This window comes from Triticum urartu, chromosome 3A (genome assembly GCF_056163025.1).
Source record: "Triticum urartu cultivar PI428250 chromosome 3A, HENAU_Tu73, whole genome shotgun sequence".
NCBI lineage: Eukaryota > Viridiplantae > Streptophyta > Magnoliopsida > Poales > Poaceae > Triticum > Triticum urartu.
Genome location: NC_141875.1, coordinates 46652144 through 46673579, shown reverse-complemented (window position 1 = coordinate 46673579; position 21436 = coordinate 46652144). Strand labels below are relative to the sequence as shown.

The 21436-nt window shown below is 42.4% G+C and overlaps 1 protein-coding gene across 1 annotated transcript; it reads right to left on the bottom strand.

Annotated features, from left to right (window-relative positions):
- Window positions 1-1408: 1408 nt before the first annotated feature.
- On the bottom strand, window positions 1409-21183 carry LOC147978393 (uncharacterized). Its single transcript, XM_087514734.1, has 2 exons — window positions 19864-21183; window positions 1409-1570 (listed from the first exon to the last, which is right to left on the bottom strand). Exons 1-2 carry the CDS (start codon window positions 21181-21183, stop codon window positions 1409-1411), a joined length of 1482 nt encoding a protein of 493 aa, XP_087370860.1.
- Between the last annotated feature and the right edge of the window lie 253 nt (window positions 21184-21436).

Here is a 21436-nt window from a genome sequence, read left to right as displayed (position 1 = left end):
TCATATTTTCTATCTTCTGTAGTTTCTCATCGTTGATGGTGGCGGTTGTCCGTACGATGCAGCCTATTTGATTGACGTAGCATCGACGCGCTTCCTCGGGCGCCGTTGCCTCAAAATTGTCGTCGTCCACCTCCGTGACCACCACTCTAGTAGTCCTGAGTTTGTTAGGAACCCGTTGCCTCTTTGCTTTCGGTTCTACACCAGCTCCGCTCCCCGAGGCAGTGCCGGTCTCAGTCTCAGCGCCGGTCTCGATGCCGGTCTGAGTCTGAGCGCCGGTCTCAGTCTCAGCACCGGTCTGCGTGTCGGTCTCAGTCCCCGATGCCACCGGTGGGCCCAGCAATAACATCGGTTGATCATCGGTAAGGCTAAAACATTCGTCTGCCGCCCGGTAGGCGTCGTCGCAATCACCAGAACCATGTCCTTCATCGTTGCTAGCCATGTTTCCTATGATTAAATCTAGTCAATTAATTCTAGACCTAATAAAATGAATAATGACATAAAAAAGGCCTATTGTTTTGCAGGAATGTTGACTCCTTCCTGGTGCGGCAAATCACGGGCACTCGATATGTCCTAGTTTGTAGCACAAGTCATGCCAAAATTCACAGAAAATTTCGGCATGAGCTTTGCTAAAAAGTGGACAAATCGAGAACCTGAAATTTGCCAGAAAAGAAATGAATCAACATTCCGGCAAAACATAGGCCACTAAGCATCATTCCCTGCAAACAGTGTCCAAATATACACGAGCAACCACATGTGCAAACAGTGTAGAAGAAAATTCATTTAACTACTAATAGAACAAAATTTAGTTAACTTTAGTGCTCTATAATGATGAAAGGAAAAAAATTTCAGTTAACTACTAAGAGAGAATTCCGTATTTAACAATGTCTTAAATTTTATTTCCCTATTTGACACTGAAAATATTTCTCTTCCTTATCTGACATCAAGGTCAAATTTTATGCCTTTTATAACACTTCCGTCTATTTTGAGCCTTAACGGTGTTAAATAACACTTGAAAATACCCTTTTGCCCCTAATGTGGTTTTTGACCAAAATTTCAATACTTGCATGCATGTATGATTATCCGGGTGTACTGGGTGTATACGCATACAAGACAGCACACGAATACCCAAATACGCGTGCACACATGGTATGGTGCGGTCATATGTGAGGCAAAGCTAATCAGCTAAGGTTACATGCGGCAACACGTCAAAAAAAAGTTTACATGCAGCAACAATACATCAAGAGATAGCACGTACGAGCACATGCATACACCAGCTTCATGATTAATCGTGCATATATATTTAACCTGCCGTTAAAGCTCATCTCGGATAAGAAAATAAACGTGACCCTGCTGGCACTTGCGCTGCTCCCGGCCACTGCTTTCCTACGCAGCACTGGCCCCACTCGCCTCATAGTGCCACTGCTCCACCGTCCACCTGCCGCCGGCTGCGCGCCACGCCACAGTGAGCTCCATGCATAACCGTATAACCGTAGGCATATCCCATCGTGCTGCCACAGCTGGTGTTGCCGTAGCCCAGGTCACGGAGGTGAGTACTGGATCCTGCACGTCGCTGCAACCCAAGCCGAATGAGCCGCACACAGCAAAGCTTTCTTCCACTCACGTCGCTAGTTGAACACACATGCAAGAGCTCTATGCGTAAGGGCAAAAGTGTCTTTTTACATGCAATCTAACACCGTTAAATCTAAAAATGGACGGAAGTGTCATAAAGGGCATAAAATTTACACTTGGTGTTACATAGGGAACAAAAAGTTTTTCCGTGTTAAATAGGGAAACACAATTTAAAATACTGTTAAATAAGGAATTCTTTCTAACTACTAATTTCATTCATTTAGGTTATTCATTTAACATCACCTAATTAACCTACTGTACCAATACTACTAGCAGCACTACTAACCTAATTAACCTAGCAAAACTCTAGTGCCCTAACTGAAAAACATCTAATTAACATCTAATTTTTTCTCTAAAATACAGAGAGAGATGAGTGAGGGGGAGGGGTGGGGGACTTATAGAGAGGGGAGAGACGGTGGCGGGGAGTGCTTGGTGACGGAGGCAGGGGCGGAGAGGGCGGGCTCGGGCACGGGCACGGGCGGTACTAGGCGGGCTCGGGCAGCGGTGAGGTGGAGGGCGCTGACGGTGACGTGAAGGGCGGCCTTGGGCGGCAGCTGTGAGGCTGAGGGCGGCCTCGGGCAGCGGCGGTGAGGCTGAGGGCGGCCTCGGGCGGCGGCAGTGAGGCTGAGGGCGGCCTCGGGCGGTGGCGGTGAGGAGACGGTGGCGAGGGCGAGGGACGATTTGGGGAATAATTGGTGGCCGGGGGGCGAGGTGGGGGGAAACCGCTATTTAAGTGAAACATAACGGTAGCGCGTTTCCGGAAACGCGCTATAGCTAAGTTAGCTATAGCGTGTTTACTGAAACCCGCTACTGCTATTCCTTTCTCCTTTTTCCCCTTTTTTCTTTTATTTTTCTTTACATTTTATTTTTTTTCCCTTTCTCTTTTTTCTATTTCTTTCATTTTCATTTACTTTTCTACTTGTTTTTCACTTTATTTTATTTCCGTTAGCAGCAGCGCTTTACACGTAAGCGCGCTGCAGCTAAGGAGATTAGCAGTAGAGCTGGGCCATTATACGCGTTACTGCTAGGTTGGGCTAGCCATGTGCGCCCAGTTCGAACGTAGCAGCAGCGCTTTTCGCTAGTACGCGCTACTGCTAAAGTCATAGCAGTAGTGCGGTTTATTCACGCGCGCTGCTACTAAGTAGCAGCATCGCTTGATTTTGTACAGCGCTACTGGTAAAATTCTGTGTATAGGCTTTTCCCTAGTAGTGTCTTTAGGGAGTTCGGCCTCTGTCCATTCGGCGACGAAGTCAGCCAGTACTTGGGATTTAATGGCTCGACGCAGTTCGTATGTTATGTCGAATGGAAGGAGCTCAATGGCCCATTTGGCAATCTAGCCCATAGCATTGCGGTTTATTATTATGTCATTGAGTGGTACTTCGGAAGCCACCGTGATCAAACACTCCTGGAAGCAGTGTCGTAGCTTCCGGGATGCCATGAAGACCGCGTATGCTATCTTTTGATAATGGGGGTACCGGGATTTGCATGGTGTGAGGACAGTGGATACGTAGTATACTGGCTTCTGAAGCGGGAATTTGTGTTCGTCCTGTTCTCGTTCAACGACGAGCACGGCCCTCATCACCCGGTGTGTTGCCGATATGTATAATAACATGGGTTCGCCGGCGTTCGGCGCGGCCCGGATTGGGTTGCTCGCCAGAAGGGTTTTTATTTCTTCCAGTCCGGCCATTGCCGCATCCGTCCGCTCGAAGTGATCGGTGCGCCGTAGAAGGCGATACAGTGGCAATGCCTTTCCTCCCAATCTGGAGATAAAGCGGCTTAAAGCTGCCACGCAACCGGTGAGTTTTTGGACCTGTTTAAGGTCTGTTGGCGTAGCCAATTGTGACAAAGCTTGGATTTTGGCTTGATTTGCTTCAATTCCTCTATTGGAAACGATGAAGCCCAGCAGTTTTCCAGCAGGGACGCCGAAAACACACTTTTCCGGATTGAGCGTAATGTCATATGCACAGAGGTTGTCGAATGTGAGACGTAAATCGTCTATGAGTGTTTCGACGTGTATAGTTTTGATGACGACGTCGTCCACATATGCTTCAAATGTCTTGCCGATTTGTTTCTCCAGGCATGTTTGGATCATGCGTTGGTAGGTGGCGCCATCATTTTTGAGCCCGAAAGGCATAGTGTTGAAGCAGAAAGGCCCATATGGGGTAATGAATGCCGTTGTGGCTTGATTGGACTCCTTCATCTTGATCTGATGGTATCCGGAGTACGCGTCGAGGAAACACAGTGAATCATGTCCTACGGTTGCGTCAATGATCTGATCGATGCGAGGGAGGGGGAAGGGATCCTTAGGGCAAGCCTTGTTGAGGTCTTTGAAATCGACGCATAGGCGCCAGGATTTATCCTTTTTTGGTACCATCACCAGGTTTGCTAGCCAGTCCGGGTGTTTGATTTCTCTGATGAACCCGGCTTTGAGTAACTTGGCTAGCTCTTCTCCCATAGCTTGTCATTTGGGTTCAGAAAAATGCCACAGTGTTTGTTTGACCGGTTTATATCCCTTTAAGTTATTAAGGCTGTGTTCGGCTAGCCTGCGTGGGATTCTTGGCATGTCGGAGGGGTGCCAGGCGAATATGTCCCAGTTTTCACGCAGGAACTCTCATAGTGCGGCATCAACTGTTGGATCGAGTTGTGCCCCGACAGATGCTGTCTTTTTGGGGTCCGTTGGATGGACCTGGAATTTGACTATTTCTTCTGCCGGCTTGAAGGAGGTGGATTTGGGTCGTTTGTCTAGGATCACATCGTCCCTGTCTACCGTGGAGCGTAGTGCGGTTAACTCTTCGGCCGCGAGGGCTTCAGATAATGCCTCAAGGGCGAGGGATGCAGTTTTATTTTCGGCACGGAGTGCTATGTCTGGATCACTGGCGAGAGTGATTGTGCCGTTGGGCCCAGGCATCTTAAGCTTCATGTACCTGTAATGAGGTATAGCTTGGAAGCGTGTAAATGTTGGGGAACGTAGTAATTTCAAAAAAAATTCCTACGCACACGCAAGATCATGGTGACGCATAACAACGAGAGGGGAGAGTGTGATCTACGTACCCTTGTATACCAAAAGCGGAAGCGTTAGCACAACGCGGTTGATGTAGTCGTATGTCTTCACGGCCCGACCGATCAAGCACCGAAACTACGGCACCTCTGAGTTCTAGCACACGTTCAGCTCGATGACGATCCCCGGACTCCGATCCAGCAAAGTGTTGGGGAAGAGTTCCATCAGCACGACGGCGTGGTGACGATCTTGATGTTCAACTGTCGCAGGGATTCGCCTAAACACCACTACAATATTATCGAGGAGTATGGTGGAAGGGGGCACCGCACACGGCTAAGAAAACGATCACGAGGATCAACTTGTGTGTCTAGGGGTGCCCCCTGCCTCCGTATATAAAGGAGCAAGGGGAGGAGGCCGGCCGGCCCTAGGGCGCGCCAAGGAGGAGGAGTCCTCCTCCTAGTAGGAGTAGGACTCCCCTCTTTCCTACTCCTACTAGGAGGGGGAAAGGAAGGGGGAGAGGGAGAAGCAAAGGGGGGCACCGCCCCCCTCTCCTAGTCCAATTCGGACCAGAGGGGGAGGAGGCGTGCGGCCCACCCTAGCCGCCCCTCTCTCTCTCCACTAAGGCCCATAAGGCCCATTACTTCTCCCGGGGGCGTTCAGGTAACCCTCCGGCACTCCGGTTTTCTCCGAAATCACCCGGAACACTTCTGGTGTCCGAATATAGCCGTCCAATATATCAATCTTTATGTCTCGGCCATTACGAGACTCCTCGTCATGTCCGTGATCTCATCCGGGACTCCGAACTAACTTCGGTACATCAAAACTCATAAACGCATAATATAACTCATAAACGCGTGCGGACCCTACGGGTTCGAGAACAATGTAGACATTACCGAGACATGTCTCCGGTCAATAACCAATAGCGGAACCTGGATGCTCATATTGGCTCCCACATATTCTACGAAGATCTTTATCGGTCAGACCGCATAACAACATACGTTATTCCCTTTGTCATCGGTATGTTACTTGCCCGAGATTCGATCATCGGTATCTCAATACCTAGTTCAATCTCGTTACCGTCAAGTCTCTTTACTCGTTTTGTAATACATCATCTCGCAACTAACTCATTAGTTGCAATGCTTGCAAGGCTTATGTGATGTGCATTACCGAGAGGGCCCAGAGATACCTCTCCGACAATCGGAGTGACAAATCCTAATCTCGAAATACGCCAACCCAACATGTACATTTGGAGACACCTGTAGAGCTCCTTTATATTCACCCAGTTACGTTGTGACGTTTGGTAGCACACAAAGTGTTCCTCCGGCAAACGGGAGTTGCATAATCTCATAGTCATAGGAACATGTATAAGTCATGAAGAAAGCAATAGCAACATACTAAACGATCGGGTGCTAAGCTAATGGAATGGGTCATGTCAATCACATCATTCTCCTAATGATGTGATCCCGTTAATCAAATGACAACACATGTCTATGGTTAGGAAACATAACCATCTTCGATCAATGAGCTAGTCAAGTAGAGGCATACTAGTGACGTTTAGTTTGTCTATGTATTCACACAAGTATTATGTTTCCGGTTAATACAATTCTAGCATGAATAATAAACATTTATCATGAAATAAGGAAATAAATAATAACTTTATTATTGCCTCTAGGGCATATTTCCTTCAGTCTCCCACTTGCACTAGAGTCAATAATCTAGTTCACATCGCCATGTGATCTTACATCAATAGTTCACATCTTTATGTGGTTAACACCCATAGTTCACATCGATATCTGACCAACACCCAAAGGGTTTACTAGAGTCAGTAATCTAGTTCACATCACTATGTGACTAACACCCAAAGAGTACTAAGGTGTGATCATGTTTTGCTTGTGAGACAATTTTAGTCAACGGGTCTGATATATTGAGATACGTAAGTATTTTGCAAATATCTATGTCAAAATTGCTCTGCACGGAGCTACTCTAGCTAATTTCTCCCACTTCCAATATGTATCTAGATCGAGACTTAGAGTCATCCAGATCGGTGTCAAAAAATTTGTATCGACGTAACCCTTTACGATGAACTTTTTTGTCACCTCCATAATCGAGAAACATATCCTTATTTCACTAAGGATAATTTGACCGTTGTCCGGTGATCTACTCCTAGATCACTATTGTATTCCCTTGCCAAAAATAGTGTAAGGTATACAATAGATCTAGTACATAGCATGGCATATTTTATAGAACCTATCGCCAAGGCACAGGGAATGATTTTCATTCTCTCTCTATCTTCTGCCGTGTTCGGGTTTTTGAGTCTTACTCAATTTCACACCTTGTAACACAGGCAAGAACTCTTTGTTTGATTGTTCCATTTAGAACTACTTCAAAATCTTGTCAAGGTATGTACTCATTGAAAAACTTATCAAGCGTCTTGCTCTATTTCTATAGATCTTGATGCTCAATATGTAAGCAGCTTCACCAAGGTCTTTCTTTGAAAAATCCCTTTGAAACACTCCTTTATGCCTTGCAGAATAATTCTACATTATCTCCGATCAACAATATGTTATTGACATATACTTATTAGAAATGTTGTAGTGCTCCCACTCACTTTCTTGTAAATACAGGCTTCACTGCAAGTCTGTATAAAACTATATGCTTTGATCAACTTATCAAAGCGTATATTCCAACTCCGAGATGCTTGCACCAGTCCAAAGATGGATCGCTGGAGCTTGCATATTTTGTTAGCACCTTTAGGATTGACAAAACTTTCTTGTTGCATCATATACAACTCTTCTTTAATAAATCTATTAAGGAATGCAGTTTTGTTTATCCACTTGTCAGATTTCATAAAATGCGGCAATTGCTAACATGATTCGGACAGACTTAAGCATAGATACCAGTGAGAAACTCTCATCGTAGTCAACACCTTGATCTTGTCGAAAACCTTTTTGCGACAATTCTAGCTTTTGTAGATAGTGACACTACTATCAGCGTCCGTCTTCCTCTTGAAGATCCATTTAATATCAATGGCTCATCGATCAATGGGCAAGTCAATCAAAGTCCATACTTTGTTCTCATACATGGATCTCATCTCAGATTTAATGGCCTCAAGCCATTTCGCGGAATCTGGGCTCATCATCGCTTCCTCATAGTTCGTAGGTTCGTCATGGTCAAGTAGCATGACCTCCAGAACAAGATTACTGTACCACTCTGGTGCGGATCTCACTCTGGTTAACCTACGAGATTCGGTAGTAACTTGATCTAAAGTTACATGATCATCATCATTAGCTTCCTCACTAATTGGTGTAGTAGTCACAGGAACAGATTTCTGTGATGAACTACTTTCCAATAAGGGAGAAGGTACAATTACCTTATCAAGTTCTACTTTCCTCCCACTCACTTCTTTCGAGAGAAATTCCTTCTCTAGAAAGGATCCATTCTTAGCAACGAATGTCTTGCCTTCGGATCTGTGATAGAAGGTGTACCCAACAGTCTCCTTTGGGTATCCTATGAAGACATATTTCTCCGATTTGGGTTTGAGCTTGTCAGGATGAAACTTTTCATATAAGCATCACAATCCCAAACTTTAAGAAATGAAAACTTTGGTTTTTTGCCAAACCACAGTTCAGATTCCGTCGTCTCAACGGACTTAGATGGTGCCCCTTTTAACGTGAATGCAGCTGTCTCTAATGCATGATCCCAAAACGATATTCGTAAATCGGTAAGAAACATCATAGATTGTACTATATCCAATAAAGTATGGTTATGACGTTCGGACACACCATTATGCTGTGGTGTTCCAGGTGGCATGAGTTTGTGAAACTATTCCACATTGTTTTAATTTGAAGACCAAACTCGTAACTCAAATATTCGTCTCTGCGATCAGATCGTAGAAACTTTATTTTCTTGTCACGATGATTTTCCACTTCACTCTGAAATACCTTGAACTTTTCAGACTTAAGTTTCATCAAGTAGATATACTCATATCTCCTTAAATCATCTGTGAAGGTCAGAAAATAATGATACTTGTCGCGAACTTTAATATTCATCGGACCACATACATCAGTATGTATGATTTCCAACAAATCTGTTGCTCGCTCCATTGTTCCGAAGAACTGAGTCTTTAGTCATCTTGCCCATAAGCCATGGTTCGCAAGCACCAAGTGATTCATAATCAAGTGATTCCAAAATCCCATCAGCATGGAGTTTCTTCATGCGCTTTACACCAATATGACCTAAACGGCAGTGCCACAAATAAGTTGCACTATCATTATTAACTTTGCATCTTTTGGTTTCAATATTATGAATATGTGTATCACTATGATCGAAATACAATGAACCATTTTCATTGGGTGTGTAACCATATAAGGTTTTATTCATGTAAACAGAACAACAATTATTCTCTAACTTACATGAATAACCGTATTGCAATAAACATGATCCAATCATATTCATGCTCAACGCAAACACCAAATAACACTTATTTAGGTTCAACACTAATCCTGAAAGTATAGGGAGTGTGCGATCATGATCATATCAATCTTGGAACCACTTCCAACACACATCGTCACTTCACCCTTAACTAGTCTCTGTTTATTCTGCAACTCCCGTTTCGAGTTACTAATCTTAGCAACTGAACTAGTATATAATACTAAGGGGTTGCTATAAACACTAGTAAGGTACACATCAATAACATGTATATCAAATATACTTATGTTCACTTTGCCATCCTTCTTATCCGCCAATCACTTGGGGTAGTTCCGCTTCCAGTGACCAGTCCCTTTGCAGTAGAAGCACTTAGTCTCAGGATTAGGACCAGACTTGCGATTCTTCACTTGAGCAGCCACTTGCTTGCTGTTCTTCTTGAAGTTCCCCTTTTTCCCTTTGCCCTTTTCTTGAAACTAGTGGTCTTGTCTACCATCAACACTTGATGTTTTTCTCATTTCTACTTTCGTCAATTTCAGCATTACGAAGAGCTTGGGAATCGTTTCCGTTATCCCTTGCATATCATAGTTCATCACGAAGTTCTACTAACTTGGTGATGGTGACTAGAGAATTCTGTCAATCACTATTTTATCTAGAAGATTAACTCCCACTTGATTCAAGCGATTGTAGTACCAGACAATCGAGCACATGCTCACTAGTTGAGCGAGTCTCCTCCATCTTTTAGCTATAGAACTTGTTGGAGACTTCATATCTCTCAAATCGGGTATTTTCTTGAAATATTAACTTCAACTCCTGGAACATCTCATATGGTCCATGACGTTCAAAACGTCTTCGAAGTCCCGATTCTAAGCCATTAAGCATGGTGCACTAAACTATCAAGTGGTCATCATACTTAGCTAGCCAAATGTTCATAACGTCTGCATCTGCTCCTGCAATAGGTCTGTCACCTAGCGGTGCATCAAGGACGTAATTCTTCTGTGCAACAATGAGGATAAACCTCAGATCACGGATCCAATCCGCATCATTGCTACTAACATCTTTCAACACAATTTTCTCTAGGAACATATCAAAATAAACGCGAGCTATTGATCTACAACATGATTTGCAAAATACTACCAGGACTAAGTTCATGATAAATTTAAGTTCAATTAATCATATTACTTAAGAACTCCCACTTAGACAGACATCTCTCTAGTCATCTAAGTCATCACGTGATCCAAATCAACTAAACCATGTCCGATCATCACGTGAGATGGAGTAGTTTCATTGGTGAACATCACTATGTTGATCATATCTACTATATGATTCACGCTCGACCTTTCGGTCTCCGTGTTCCGAGGCCATATTTGTATATGCTTGGCTCATCAAGTATAACCTGAGTATTCCGCGTGTGCAACTGTTTTGCACCCGTTGTATTTGAACGTAGAGCCTATCACACCCGATCTTCACGTGGTGTCTCAGCACGAAGAACTTTCGCAATGGTGCATACTCTGGGAGAACACTTCTTGATAATTAGTGAGAGATCATCTTAAAATGCTACCGTCAAACTAAGCAAAATAAGATGTATAAAATATAAACATCATATGTAATCAAAATATGTGACATGATATGGCCATCATCATCTTGTGCCTTTGATTTCCATCTCCAAAGTACTGTCATGATCTCTATCGTCACCGGCATGACACCATGATCTCCATCATCTTGATCTATATCAACGTGTCGTCACGTGGTCGTCTTGCCAACAATTGCTCTTGCAACTATTGCTATCGCATAGCGATAAAGTAAAGCAATTATTGGGCGCTTGCATCTTATGCAATAGAGAGACCACCATAAGGATTTTGCCAGTTGCCGATAACTTCAACAAAACATGATCATCTCATACAACAACTTATATTTCATCACGTCTTGACCATATCACATCACAACATGCCCTGCAAAAACAAGTTAGACGTCCTCTAGTTTATTGTTGCAAGTTTTACGTGGCTGCTACGGGCTTAAGCAAGAACCAATCTTACCTACGCATCAAAACCACAACGATAGTTTGTCAAGTTGGTGTTGTTTTAACCTTCGCAAGGACCGGGCGTAGCCACACTTGGTTCAACTAAAGTTGGAGAAACTGACACCCGCCAGCCACCTGTGTGCAAAGCACGTTGGTAGAACCAGTCTCGCGTAAGCGTACGCGTAATGTCGGTCCGGGCCGCTTCGTCCAACAATACCGCCGAACCAAAGTATGACATGCTGGTAAGCAGTATGACTTATATCGCCCACAACTCACTTGTGTTCTACTCGTGCATATAACATCAACACATAAAACCTAGGCTCGGATGCCACTGTTGGGGAACGTAGTAATTTCAAAAAAAATCCTACGCACACGCAAGATCATGGTGATGCATAGCAACGAGAGGGGAGAGTGTGATCTACGTACCCTTGTAGACTGAAAGCGGAAGCGTTAGCACAACGCGGTTGATGTAGTCGTATGTCTTCACGGCCCGACCGATCAAGCACCGAAACTACGACACCTCCGAGTTCTATCACACGTTCAGCTCGATGACGATCCCCGGACTCCGATCCAGCAAAGTGTCGGGGAAGAGTTCCTTCAGCACGACGGCGTGGTGACGATCTTTATGTTCAACTGTCGCAGGGCTTCTCTTAAGTACCACTACAATATTATCGAGGAGTATGGTGGAAGGGGGCACCGCACACGGCTAAGAAAATGATCATGAGGATCAACTTGTGTGTCTAGGGGTGCCCCCTGCCCCCGTATATAAAGGAGCAAGGGGAGGAGGCCGGCCGGCCCTAGGGCGCGCCAAGGAGGAGGAGTCCTCCTCCTAGTAGGAGTAGGACTCCCTTCTTTCCCACTCCTACTAGGAGGGGGAAAGGAAGGGGGAGAGGGAGAAGGAAAGGGGGCGGGGGAGGGGGCGCGCAGCCCACCCTGGCCGCCCCTCTCTCTCTCCACTAAGGCCCATAAGGCCCATTACTTCTCCCGGGGGGTTTCCGGTAACCCTCCGGCACTCTGGTTTTCTTCGAAATCACCAGGAACACTTCCGGTGTCCGAATATAGCCGTCCAATATATCAATCTTTATGTCTTGACCATTTCGAGACTCCTCGTCATGTCCGTGATCACATCTGGGACTCCAAACTAACTTCGGTACATCAAAACTCATAAACTCATAATATAACTATCATCGAAACCTTAAGCGTGCGGACCCTACGGGTTCGAGAACAATGTTGACATGACCGAGACATGTCTCCGGTCAATAACCAATAGCGGAACCTGGATTCATATTGGCTCCCACATATTCTACGAAGATCTTTATCGGTCAGACCGCATAACAACATACGTTGTTCCCTTTGTCATCGGTATGTTACTTGCCCGAGATTCGATCATCGGTATCTCAATACCTAGTTCAATCTCGTTACCGGCAAGTCTCTTCACTCGTTTCGTAATACATCATCTTGCAACTAACTCATTAGTTACAAGGCTTATGTGATGTGCATTACCAAGAGGGCCCAGAGATACCTCTCCGACAATCGAAGTGACAAATCCTAATCTCAAAATACGCCAACCCAACATGTACCTTTGGAGACACCTGTAGAGCTCCTTTATAATCACCCAGTTACGTTGTGATGTTTGGTAGCACACAAAGTGTTCCTCTGGCAAACGGGAGTTGCATAATCTCATAGTCATAGGAACATGTATAAGTCATGAAGAAAGCAATAGCAACATACTAAACGGTCGGGTGCTAAGCTAATGGAATGGGTCATGTCAATCACATCATTATCCTAATGATGTGATCCCGTTAATCAAATGACAACACATGGCTATGGATAGGAAACATAACCATCTTCGATCAACGAGCTAGTCAAGTAGAGGCATACTAGTGACATTTAGTTTGTCTATGTATTCACACAAGTATTATGTTTCCGGTTAATACAATTCTAGCATGAATAATAAACATTTATCATGAAATAATGAAATAAATAATAACTTTATTATTGCCTCTAGGGCATATTTCCTTCAGTAAATGCATCTCGCCCCAAGAGGGCGTGATATCCGATGTTGAAAGGGGTGATAACCCACAAGTATAGGGGATCGCAACAGTTTTCGAGGGTAGAGTATTCAACCCAAATTTATTGATTCGACACAAGGGGAGCCAAAGAATATTCTCAAGTATTAGCAGTTGAGTTGTCAATTCAACCACACCTGGATAACTTCGTATCTACAGCAAAGTGTTTAGTAGCAAAGTAATATGGAAGTAATGGTAACGATAGCAAAGTAATATTTTTGGGTTTTGTAGTGATTGTAACAGTAGCAATGGAAAAGTAAATAAGCGAAGAACAATATATGAAAAGCTCGTAGGCATTGGATAGGTGATGGAGAATTATGCCGGATACGGTTCATCATGTAACAATCATAACATAGGGTGACACAGAATTAGCTCCAATTCACCAATGTAATGTAGGCATGTATTCCGAATATAGTCATACGTGCTTATGGAAAAGAACTTGCATGACATCTTTTGTCCTACCCTCCCGTGGCAGCGGGGTCCTAATGGAAACTAAGGGATATTAAGGCCTCCTTTTAATAGAGTACCAGACCAAAGCATTAACACATAGTGAATACATGAACTCCTCAAACTATGGTCATCACCGGGAGTGGTCCCGATTATTGTCACTTCGGGGCTGCCGGATCATAATACATAGTAGGTGACTATAGACTTGCAAGATAGGATCAAGAACTCACATATATTCATGAAAACATAATAGGTTCAGATCTGAAATCATGGCACTCGGGCCCTAGTGACAAGCATTAAGCATAGCAAAGTCATAGCAACATCAATCTCAGAACATAGTGGATACTAGGGATCAAACCCTAACAAATCTAACTCGATTACATGATAAATCTCATCCAACCCATTACCGTCCAGCAAGCCTACGATGGAATTACTCACGCATGCCGATGAGCATCATGAAATTGGTGATGGAGGATGGTTGATGATGACGATGGCGACGGATTCCCCTCTCCGGAGCCCCGAACGGACTCTAGATCAGCCCCCCGAGAGGTTTTAGGGCTTGGCGGCGGCTCCGTATCGTAAAACGTGATGAATCCTTCTCTCTGATTTTTTCTCCCCGAACACGAATATATGGAGTTGGAGTTGTGGCCGGTGGAGCTCCAGGGGGTCCACGAGGCAGGGGGGCGCGCCCCCTATCCTCGTGCCCAGGGTGTGGGCCCCCTGACCTTGATTCTTTCACCAATATTTTTTTTATTTTCCACAAATAATCTCCGTGAAGTTTCAGGTCATTCCGAGAACTTTTTGTTTCTGCACATAAATAACAAGACGGCAATTCTGCTGAAAACAGCGTCAGTCCAGGTTAGTTGCATTCAAATCATGCAAGTTAGAGTCCAGAACAAGGGCAAAAGTGTTTGGAAAAGTAGATACGATGGAGACGTATCAACTCCCCCAAGCTTAAACCTTTGCTTGTCCTCAAGCAATTCATATGATAAACTGAAAGTGATAAAGAAAAACTTTTACAAACTCTGTTTTCTCTTGTTGTTGCAAATATGTAAAGCCAGCATTCAAGTTTTCAGCAAAGATTATGAACTAACCATATTCACAATAACATTTAGGTCTCATGTTTACTCATAGCAATGGCGTAATCAACTAGTGAGCAATAATAATAAATCTCGGATGACAACACTTTCTCAAAATAATCATAATATGATATAACAAGATGGTATCTGTCTAGCCCTTTCCGAGGCCGCAAAACATAAATGCAGAGCACCTTTAAAGATCAAGGACTGACTAGACATTGTAATTCATGGTAAAAGAGATCCAGTCATAGTCATACCCAATATAAATTAACAGTAATGAATGCAAATGACAGCGGTGCTCTCCAGCTGGTGCTTTTTAATAAGAGGGTGATGACTCAACATAAAAGTAAATAGATAGGCCCTTCACAGAGGGAAGCAGGGAATTGTAGAGGTGCCAGAGCTCGGTTTTGAAATAGAGATAAATAATGTTTTGAGCGGCATACTTTCATTGTCAACATAACAACCAAGACATGGCGATATCTTCCATGCTACACACATTATAGGCGGTTCCCAAACAGAATGATAAAGTTTATACTCCTCCACCAACAAGCATCAATCCATGGCTGGCTCGAAACAACGAGTGCCTCCAACTAGAAATAGCCCCGGGGGAGTTTTGTTTGCAATAATTTTGATTTGATTTGCATAAAGCATGGGACTGGGCATCCCGGTGACCAGCCATTTTCTCGCGAGTGAGGAGCGGAGTCCACTCCTCTTGAGAATAACCCGCCTAACATGGAAGATATGGACAACCCTAGTTGATACATGAGCTATTCGAGCATACAAAACATAATTTCATTTGAAGGTTTAGAGTTTGGCATATCCAAATTTACTTGGAATGGCAGGTAGATACCGCATATAGGAAGGTATGGTGGACTCATATGGAATAACTTTGGGGTTAAAGGGATTGGATGCACAAGCAGTATTCCCGCTTAGTACAAGTGAAGGCTAGCAAAAGACTGGGAAGCGACCAACTAGAGAGCGACAACAGTCATGAACATGCATTAAAATTAATAAACATTGAGTGCAAGCATGAGTAGGATATAATCCACCATGAACATAAATATCATGAAGGCTATGTTGATATTGTTTCAACTACATGCGTGAACATGTGCCAAGTCAAGTCACTTGAATCATTCAAAGGAGGATACCACCCCATCATACCACATCACAACCATTTTAATTGCATGTTGGCACGCAAGGTAAACAATTATAAACTCCTAGCTAATTAAGCATGGCATAAGTAACTATAATCTCTAATTGTCATTGCAAACATGTTTATTCATAATAGGTTGAATCAGGAACGATGAACTAATCATATTTACAGAAAAAAGAGAGGTCGACTTCATACTATCTTCTCCTATCTCAATCAGTCCATCATATATCGTCATTATTGCCTTTCACTTGCACGACTGAATGATGTGAATAATAATAATAGTGCACGTGCATTGGACTAAGCTGGAATCTGCGAGCATTCAATAAACAAGAGAAGATAAGGCAATATGGGCTCTTTGTTAAATCAACAATAATGCATATAAGATCCACTTCAACAATTTCATTAAGGTCTTCTCCTATCGGCCCCCAAAGAAAAGAAAAGAAATAAAACTATTTACACGGGAAAGCTCCCAACAAGCAAAAGACGAACAGGAAATCTTTTTGGGTTTTCTTTTTAATTATTACTACTACAACAAGAAAAGTAAACTAGCTAAAGCTACAACTAATTTTTTAGTTTTTCTTAAGGTTTATCAAACACACAAGAAGAAAGCAAGAAAAAGAAAATAATCTAGCATGGATATTACAATGAAAGAGTATGAGCACCGACATCTAGCAATGAGTGTGTGAACATAAATGTAATGCCGGTGAGAAATACGTACTCCCCCAAGTTTAGGCTTTTGGCCTATGTTGGTCTATTGCCATGGATGGCCTGGCGGATATCCAAAGTTGTAGTTGGGGTCGTACTGAGATGCAGCAGTCATTGCATCGTGGGCTGCAGCTTGGAGGCGAGCTATCTCAGCCCTCCTCTTATACTCCTCCGCCTCCTCTTTGGTTTTGTAATATCTCCCCTTTGCCTGAAAGTCAAAGAAAGTGGAAGTAGGGAGAGCGACGTGATAGGTGCGTCGTCTGTCAAACATTAGTCGGTACTGGAGGAACTGATCGTTCCTCTCAACAAAACGATGACGCACCATAGCCTCATAATCTAAATAAGCAGGAGGCAACTCAATATCATCCTCACGTATAGTTATACCAAGGAAATTAGCTATACGGGTTGCATAAATTCCACCAAAGAAATCTCCATTAAGTCTATTATGATGCAACCTACGTGCAACAATGGCTCCCAAATTATAATGTTTATCTCCTAAAACAGCACTCCTGAGAATACTGAGGTCAGGGACACACATGTGACATGCTTCATCCTTACAATTTCTGCACCTACCTATGAAGAGAGAAAAATAATGTAAAGCAGGAAAATGAATGCTCCCTATGGTAGCTTGTGATATGTCTCTAGATTCCCCCACAGTTATACTAGCAAGAAAATCTCTAAATTCAGATTTGCGAGGTTCACTAGTACTACCCCATTGTGGAAGTTTGCAAGCAGTGGTAGAATCCTCTAAGTCCATAGTATAAGAATTTTCATAAAGATCAAACATGAGAGTTTGAGAATTGCGTGTAGATGAAAATTCAAACCTCCTCACAAAAGAACTAGTGAGATAGTGGTACTGACGGCACTTTTTTGCCTCGAAGCTCACAAGACCAGCGTTACGCAAATATGTGTTAAATTCTTCCTTAATTCCTGCTTGATCCATGAAGTCCTCTGAAGGCCATTCACAAGGCCACACTGGAGCGTCCCTTGGTGGTTCATCATCAGCATCACGCATTGCAAGCCTGGGTCCTTGCTTCCTTGAAGGACCACTTTGGTACATTTTCCTAAACATATTTCTTCCTCTGAAAAATTTCTGAAATTTTTAGTAACTTCAAATAAAAGTGCACCAAGCTCAACAAAATTGATAGCAACTACTCCTACAAGTGCCTAGAGCCTATATCATGCATTAGAACTACTTGGAACCATATAAATTTGACATGCAAGCTCAAGAACAAGGTCACCTAGGCAGCACAAATTTGCAATGAATAAAGCACTAGAACAAAAACTAATTGGACCAATGGAGGAGTCACATACCAAGGAACAATCCCCAAAAGCAGTTTTGTGAGAGGTGCTTTGAGCAAGGAGATCGAAAATCGCAGCAAAATGAGCTAGATCTCGTGCTTGAGCTGGATGGTGATTTTCTTGGGAGGAAGAAGAAGTGTGTGGGTGTAGGAATAAGTGGAGGGGAGCAACCATGGGCCCACGAGGCAGGGGGCGTGCCCAGGGGGTGGGCGCGCCCTGCACCCTCGTGGCTAGGTGCTTGCTCCCCCTGCTGTGTTATCAGTGCCAAATATTCTCAAATATTACAGAAAAAATCATATTAAATCGGCACGGCATTTGGAGAAGTTTTATTTTCGGGGTATTTTTATATTGCACGGATAATTCAGGAAACAGACAGAAAATACTATTTTTACTTTATTTCAACTAAATAATAGAAAGTAAAATAAGGGTACCGAAGGTTGTGCTTTCTAACTTCATCCATCTCATGCTCATCAAAAGGAATTCGGTAACAAGGTTGATCAAGTCTTGTTAACAAACTCATTCCGAATCGCATGAAACCGGAGAAATTTCGAATAACACTATGTTACCTCAACGGGGATATGCACATCCCCAATAATAAGAATATCATATCTCTTTTTGAAAGTAGGAAGAGGAAATTCAAAACCTCCAAAAATAATCGATGGAATTTTTCCAATAGAATTGATACTGTGGACTTGAGGTTGTTTCCTCGAAAAGTCTACCGTATGCTCATTACCATTAACATGAAAAGTGACATTGCCTTTGTTGCAATCAATAATAGCCCCTGCAGTATACGAAAAGGGTCTTCCAAGAATAATAGACATACTATCATCCTCGTGAATATCAGGAATAACAAAGTCCGTTAAAATAGTAACGTTTGCAACCACAACAGGCACATCCTCACAAATAACGACAGGTATAGCAGTTGATTTATCAGCCATTTGCAAAGATATTTCAGTAGGTGTCAACTTATTCAAATCAAGTATACGATATAAAGAGAGACGCATGACACTAACACGGGCTCCAAGATCACATAAAGCAGTTCTAACATAATTTCTTTTAATGGAGCATGGTATAGTAGGTACTCCTGGATCTCCAAGTTTCTTTGGTATTCCACCCTTAAAAGTATAATTAGCAAGCATGGTGGAAATTTCAGCTTCCGGTATCTTTCTTTTATTACTAAGAATTTCTTTCATGTACTTGGCATAAGGATTCATTTTAAGCATATCAGTTAATCGCATACGCAAAAGATAGGTCTAATCATTTCAGCAAAGCGCTCAAAATCCTCATCATCCTTTTTCTTGGATGGTTTAGGAGGAAAAGGCATAGGTTTCTGAACCCATGGTTCCCTTTCTTTACCGTGTTTCCTAGCAACAAAGTCTCTCTTATCATAACGTTGATTCTTTGATTGTGGTTTATCAAGATCAACAACAGGTTCAATTTCTACATCAATGTCATTGCTAGGTTGAGCATCAACATGAACATCATCAATAACATTATCACTAGGTTCATGTTCATTACCAGATTGTGTTTCAGCATCAGAAATAGAAATATCATTTGGATTCTCAGGTGGTTCAATAATAGGTTCTATCATTTTTCTTTTTCTTCTTTTTAGAAATACTAGGTGCATCTACATTATTTCTCTAAGAATCCTGCTCAATTCTCTTAGGATGGCCTTCAGGATAGAAAGGTTCTCGAGTCATTTTACCAGTTTTGGTAGCCACTCTAACAGCATAATCATTATTCTTATTATTTAATTCATTGAGAAAATCATTCTGAGCCTTAAGTACTTGTTCTACTTGAGTGGTAACCATAGAAGCATGTTTACTAATGAGTTTATGTTCACCTTTAACTCTAGACATATAATCACCCAAGTGTTCAATCATATAAGCATTTTGTTTTAATTGTCTCACAAAATAAGCATTGAAGTCTTCTTGCTTAACCATAAAATTATCAAACTCATCCAAACATTGGCTAGCAAACTTAGTAGGAGGGATTTCAGCTTTATCATATCTATAGAGAGAATTTACCTTTACTACCTGTGTCGGGTAATCAAGACCATGTGTTTCTTCAATAGGCGATGAATTAAAACCATGTATTTCTTCAACAGGCGGTAAATTAAGAGCATGTATTTCTTCAATAGGAGGTAAATTCTTAAGATCTTCAGCTTTAATACCCCTTTCTTTCATAGATTTCTTTCCCTCTTGCATATCTTCAGGACTGAGAAATAGAACACCCCTTTTCTTCGGAGTTGGTCTAGTCATAGGCTCAGGAGTTGGCTCAGGAAGCGTCCAATTATTTTCATTAGTCAACATATTATTCAATAGAATTTCAGCTTCATCCGGTGTTCTTTCCCTGAAAACAGAACCAGCACAACTATCCAGGTGGTCTCTGGAAGCATCGGTTAGTCCATTATAAAAGATATCAAGTATTTCATTTTTCTTGAGAGGATGATCAGGCAAAGCATTAAGTAATTGGAGAAGCCTCCCCCAAGCTTGTGGGAGACTCTCTTCTTCAATTTGCACAAAATTATATTGTTCCCTTAAAGCAGCTTGTTTCTTATTAGCAGGGAAATATTTAGCAGAGAAGTAATAAATCATATCCTGGGGACTATGCACACAACCAGGATCAAGAGAATTAAACCATATCTTAGCATCACCCTTTAATGTGAACGGAAATATTTTAAGGATATAAAAGTAGCGAGTTCTCTCGTCATTAGTGAACAGGGTGGCTATATCATTTAATTTAGTAAGATGTGCCACAACAGTTTCAGATTCATAGCCATAGAAAGGATCAGATTCAACCAAAGTAATTATATCAGGATCAATAGAGAATTCATAATCCTTATCAGTAACAAAGATAGGTGAAGTAGCATAAGCAGGATCATATTTCATTCTAGCATTCAGAATTTTTTGCTTAAGCTTAGCTAATAATTTCTTAAGATCACTCCTATCATTGCAAGCAAGAAAGTCTCTAGCAGTTTCTTCATCCATAACATAGCCCTCAGGCACAACATGCAATTCATATTTATTGGGAGAGTCTTCATCATCACTTTCATCAATATTATCAGTTTCAATAGTTTCATTCTCTCTAGCCCTAGCAAGTTGTTCATCAAGAAATTCACCAAGTGACATAGTAGTATCAAGCATAGAAGTAGTTTCATCATAAGTATCATGCATAGCAGAAGTGGCATCATCAATAACATGCGACATATCAGAATTAATAGCAGAAGCAGGTTTAGGTGTCGCAAGCTTACTCAAAACAGAAGGTGAATCAAGTGCAGAGCTAGATGGCAGTTCCTTACCTCCCCTCGTAGTTGACGGATAAATTTTGGTTTTCTCGTCTTTCAAGGTCCTCATAGTGACCAGCAAATATAAATCCCAAGTGACTCAAAGAATAGAGCTATGCTGCCTGGCAACGGCACCAGAAAATGGTCTTGATAACCCACAAGTATAGGGGATTGCAACAGTTTTCGAGGGTAGAGTATTCAACCCAAATTTATTGATTTGACACAAGGGGAGCCAAAGAATATTCTCAAGTATTAGCAGTTGAGTAGTCAATTCAACCACACCTGGATAACTTAGTATCTGCAGCAAAGTGTTTAGTAGCAAA